Source organism: Aplysia californica, unplaced genomic scaffold, assembly GCF_000002075.1.
Source record: "Aplysia californica isolate F4 #8 unplaced genomic scaffold, AplCal3.0 scaffold00391, whole genome shotgun sequence".
NCBI lineage: Eukaryota > Metazoa > Mollusca > Gastropoda > Aplysiida > Aplysiidae > Aplysia > Aplysia californica.
This window is the reverse complement of record NW_004797661.1, coordinates 266,247-271,617: the sequence shown is the minus strand read 5'-3', so window position 1 is coordinate 271,617 and position 5,371 is coordinate 266,247. Positions and strand designations below refer to the sequence as shown.

The 5,371-nt window shown below is 39.5% G+C and overlaps 1 protein-coding gene across 1 annotated transcript in view; it reads left to right on the top strand.

The window, feature by feature from the left end:
* The window catches only part of LOC101862289 (dihydropyrimidine dehydrogenase [NADP(+)]), a gene marked incomplete in the record, with an annotated part of 35,539 nt that overhangs the window by 25,718 nt on the left and 4,450 nt on the right, over positions 1-5,371 (top strand). The window contains 6 exon segments of the mRNA XM_005103827.3: positions 229-444; positions 793-957; positions 2,261-2,329; positions 3,003-3,086; positions 3,541-3,661; positions 4,402-4,664. Of these exon segments, the coding sequence (XP_005103884.2) occupies positions 229-444; positions 793-957; positions 2,261-2,329; positions 3,003-3,086; positions 3,541-3,661; positions 4,402-4,664 (918 nt within the window).

Here is a 5,371-nt window from a genome sequence, read left to right as displayed (position 1 = left end):
CCCCCCCACACACACACCCACACTCACACTCACACTCACACACACACACACACACACACACACACAATACAAGATCACTATATGGACTGTTCACTGTAAGACTCCACCATAATCCATTTTGAAAAGTGACGTAATGCAAAGTGGAGTCTTACACAAAGCTATCCATATACATAACAAATGGGCACACATAACCACCACTGCTATCACTATCATTGTTTTCCTCGTCAGAGTCAGTTCAACCTCTCAGTACCCCAGGAACCGGCCCTGCCTAACTTCTTCACACCAATCGACTCCGTGGACGTGTCTGTGGAGGTCTGCGGACTCAAGTTCCCCAACCCATTCGGCCTTGCTTCAGCTCCACCCACAACCACCAGCCCCATGATCAGAAGAGCCTTTGAGGCCGGCTGGGGGTTTGCTCTCACCAAGACTTTTGCGCTGGATAAGGTACTTAGCTTATTTTGTTTTTATTTTTGTTTTTAAATCATTGTTGTTGTTGTTGTTGTTGTTGTTGTTGTTGTTGTTGTTGTTGTTGTTGTTGTTGTTGTTGTTGTTATAGATGATATTGTTGCTTTTTGTTGTTTGTTGTTGTTGTTTTTGTAGATGATATTGTTGCTTTTGTTATTGTGGTTGTTGTAGTCGATTTTGGTGATGGTGGTGTTGATGTTGATGTTGATGTTGTTGCTGTTGTTGTTGTTGTTGTTGTTGTTGTTGTCATTTCCTTATAAGAAAAGAAATCATGACTTTGAACATCATTAATTTATACATGATCCGTTTTTTCTTAAATGTTACCAGGACATAGTGACCAATGTCTCCCCGCGCATTGTGAGAGGGACAACAAGTGGTCATCTGTTTGGCCCATCTCAGGGCGCTTTCCTCAACATTGAACTGATCAGCGAGAAGACCGCTGCTTACTGGTGCCGCAGTGTCTTTGAACTCAAGCGGGATTTCCCAGACAATGTATGTATCATTTATATATGTATGTATGCACAGGGGACAAAGATTGGTCTAACTCAAGTTTTAGGAGTTTTCAGAAAAATGGGATTTTGTATCTTCAGAAAAGTTGCAGTTATGAATCAAATGTTCCAGTGGCTAAGTGAGTAGTGAGTTTTGACTCAAGCAATGTCAAGCAAGTGTCGGTGACACGGGGATCAGATGGGTGGTCACTGGGGTGTGTCCTTGAGCAAGACTCGACAACCCTAGCTCAAAATACAGGGCGCTGCACAGTGGCGACCAACAATGGCATTGTTTGTAAACTGTTCTGTATATGGGTAATAGTGTGTATTTATGTATGTATTTATGCATGTAAGTATTTATGTATGTACGTATTCATAATTATGTATTTATGTATGTGTGTTTGCCATTGTAAAACAAAGTGCCCTTCTGGGACTAATAAAAGTGTAATTTATTATTTTATTATTATTAAATGTTCATTCCTATTTTCAGAAAATCCTTCAAACTAGCAGCATTGTAGCATTTATTTGATGAAAATATATGACTGAGTTTTGTTCTGTTTTACTGAACTAAAATTTGAGATAGACCACACTTATAATTGCCAAGGGCAGATTAGCACCTTTAAAAACTGTGAGCCGTTGGCCTCCATCTTAAATTGTTGCCGCAAAGTGTGGGGAGATGCATTTACTTTTATCCCTAAGGCTGGGGGCTTCTTGTTTTAAAATATAATTTTATTATGCTATATTACTTCAAAGCGTTCGTATGAAAGAAAAGGATAAGATATTTTTTTAATATGTGGCAGTACACTTTGATTTTGTTGAACGCCTCCTGTTTGTGAACTTAAATGTTAATGTTATTGTCACTTTCCAGAAGAAAAAAAAAGAATCTCAATCAAAATCTGCAACGGTCCACCATTTTCATTTAAGAACACTATCAACACCCACTCCATCATCCGATGCCATTTAGGTCTATAATTATAATGTTGGCAAACAACGTAAAATACCCAAATACATAGTCCACTTTATGAACAGTTCAGTCATTACTAAAAATTTCTTACTGCTATATTGCATATAGTGATATCTATTTTCTATGTGGCACTTTGTCAAGCACCTAATCTTTATATTTCATATTATATTTCCACATAATATGTGGATCCAATTTTTTTTTAGGTTGATGAACTGGATTTTTTTAAAAGACGAAGTAGACCACTTTTCTATAGAACTCCTCAGAATCGAACCCTCGATAATGCATTCCCATGCCTGCCCCTCCCTATCTTGAACAAGACCCTAAATCTTCCTCTGTTTCCCAGATCCTCATCGCCAGTATCATGTGTGCTTACGACGAGGCTGACTGGACTAAGCTGGCTCAGATGGCAGAGGTAAGTAACTGCAAAACAGCACAACAGCACAGGGAGATTAAATAACCTGTGTAGTTTTGCCCGACTAACATCCAGCAGAGATTGTTCTAGATGGAACTATAAGCGGAGGAACTTTGACATGGATCATGAGGAGAATATCCTGTCTCCAATGGTTCAAACCTTATAGACAAATGTATAAAGTGACGGCAAAGAAAATTCAGTTTGGTTGGCCTCTGTGGTGCTGATTTACAGGGCCCGTTGCACTATCGAGTGGATCTTTTATGCCGTTCATCTTGAATGATTTTTAGGCCTTTGATTTCAATTTAAAAATCCTCAATCTGCGGAGAATTGCACCAGCACCTAGAGTATTTTTTCCCTTTATTTCTCTTCTTAGCAGTGTCTGTATTGCTGTGGCTAGGCGCACATGAAAGAGATGAATTCCATTCCCGTGTGGAGTATCTTCATTTGTCTGCTGGAACCTTATACCTTCGAACCTGGGTTGGCCCTGACAGGCAAGACTTCTTTCCTATGAAACACTTATCGTCCTTATCTCTCCTACTTCTTGGATTTGTATGTTACTTCTAATCTTTGGCACTTACACGACCAATTCTGTTAGAAATGACCTAAGATTCTTACTTAAAATAAAATGAACCTTGCCCTTATAGGGTTGTGATTTTCTATTCCTTTCTCCCAGAACGCAGGTGCTGATGCTCTGGAGCTCAACTTATCCTGCCCTCATGGCATGGGAGAGAGAGGCATGGGACTCGCTTGCGGGCAGGTAAAATACAATAGTATCTTTATGATGTACTGATATTTCCTTAGACCTCATTGTCCTACTGAAGTCAAGTGTGTTGTTCGATCATTTCTCTATTAAATTAACCTTAGCCTACCCATCGGGGGATCGGACGAACCTATACAATGCTTTATTTTTATATTATAAGGTTGGGGTTAGGGATGGATTAGATTAGATAAGGGTTAAATTAGGTTTAGGTTGGAATTTCGCAACGTTTAGGGTTAAAGTCTTAGTATTATCTGAATTTTTTAAAATGTTATTTTGTTTCTAAGCTTTTAGGTTCACAGAGCTCCTTTTTATGTAACACTAGGTATCAGTTCCAACAGTGTCAATTTTTGTTGGCTCCTCTGTGATAGTCAAAAGAACGAAGGCCAACATGTTGCTTCATTCTCAGTAGAGATATCAGTTGTGATTTTATTTTTCTCTCCCTTTCTGCAAGGATCCTGAGTTGGTACGGAACATTTGCGCATGGGTTCGTGAGGCAGTGAGCATCCCATTCTTTGCCAAACTAACACCAAATGTGACTAGGATCGTTAGCATTGCCCAAGCAGCTAAAGAAGGTGAGGATCATCCTATGTTTTCCGATCAAGATTCACTGACTATGAAATATGATGGATTTTAAAAAATTAAATTACTATCTATTAGTGTATCATTTAAACTTCCCCAACCGAGAACTGAATTGATGTCTTCTGCATGCAAATGCAGAGAAGCTAACCATTACATAACAGACATGGTAAAAATGTTCATATATGTACTCGCTGTCTCATATTTACAACTTTTCTCCTCAACACAACTGTGATTTAGTGGTTAGGCACTTCGCCATCACTTGTAGACGACCCAAGTTCGATTTGTAAGTGAAGAGAATTCTTTTTGAGTGTCCCATTCTTTCTGCTGGTACGTTGTGTCCATCCCAGCCTGGGTTGGTCCTATTAGGTGGGGTTCAGGCCTGCATCCTAAATGATTTAAGTTGTGTTAATACTACCTATCACGATGGCCATTTCTGTCTTTACAGACGAATGATCTTAAAGCAATTTGCCTGATGAAGCTTTGTCTGTGAGGTAGACAAAGGAGGACGTAGATTGCCCAGTATTACTTCCGTCCTTTAAGATCTTGACTTCCTTTATATAGTGTTACATGGGAGAGGCATGGTCAATACATTTGAAATCAAGAAAAGTGTAAGAGTGTGTCTCACTATTTTACGGGTGCGATAGGGATATTGCAGTAATGAATTTCTTTACTATTGAATTGTATCAGTGGGGAGTAAAAACCACTCACATTACAACATGATTCAACCCAACAGGTGGTGCTGACGGTGTGACGGCCACAAACTCCGTGTCGGGATTGATGGGGCTTCGAAACGACGGCTCAGCCTGGCCGAGTGTGGGCAAGCAGAAGCTAACCACCTATGGCGGTGTCACCGGAAACGCCATTCGACCAATCGCCTTGCGTGCTGTCACCGCCATTGCTAAAGCATTGCCAGGGTTCCCGATCTTGGCCACAGGTGGTATCGACTCTGCAGATGCTGGCCTTCAGTTCCTGCAAGGAGGAGCGTCTGTATTACAGGTATTACACATGACTAATTACTTCTACAATCTCAATAATGCATATTGCCATCGGCATGCTCATTATCAAAGGCCTTTCATTAACCGGAGAAAAGGGCCGTAGCTTCTTTGGGTAGTTGTGGGTGTGATTTTTTTTGTTATACCTCTTTGATATCTTTTTTATTTTTCCCCAGCTTTAAATAATCGTTACATCTATCATGCCGATGTTTGTCTCTTTAAGTGACAAAATATCAACTAAAATTGTAACTTCTGCCTTTTCCATATTCATTTAGGTTACTGTTGTAAATACAGCCTAAGACTAACACAGTGAAGAAAATTGCGCACAATATACACCGTGAACAAAATTGTGAACAATATACACCGTGAACAAAATTGAGAACAATATAAATAATATATAAGTCGTTATACAATCGAAATTTGGATGTGTATGTGTTTCCAAATTTGTTAAAATTAAAGATGGTGAGATAAAATGAACGAACGAATTGCCACAGAGCAAGCCTGGTGAATATAAAAGACAGTTTTTGCATCAAGTATTGTTCCTGCGTTCACTTCCTAAAAGAAATGAATGAGATATCTTTATATTCCTTGAAACAAAGGGCCCTTCTAAATTTAAGTTAACATTTACAAGAGTGGTCGGAGTACATATCAGTAGCATATCACACACACACACACACACACACACACACACACACACACACACACACACAC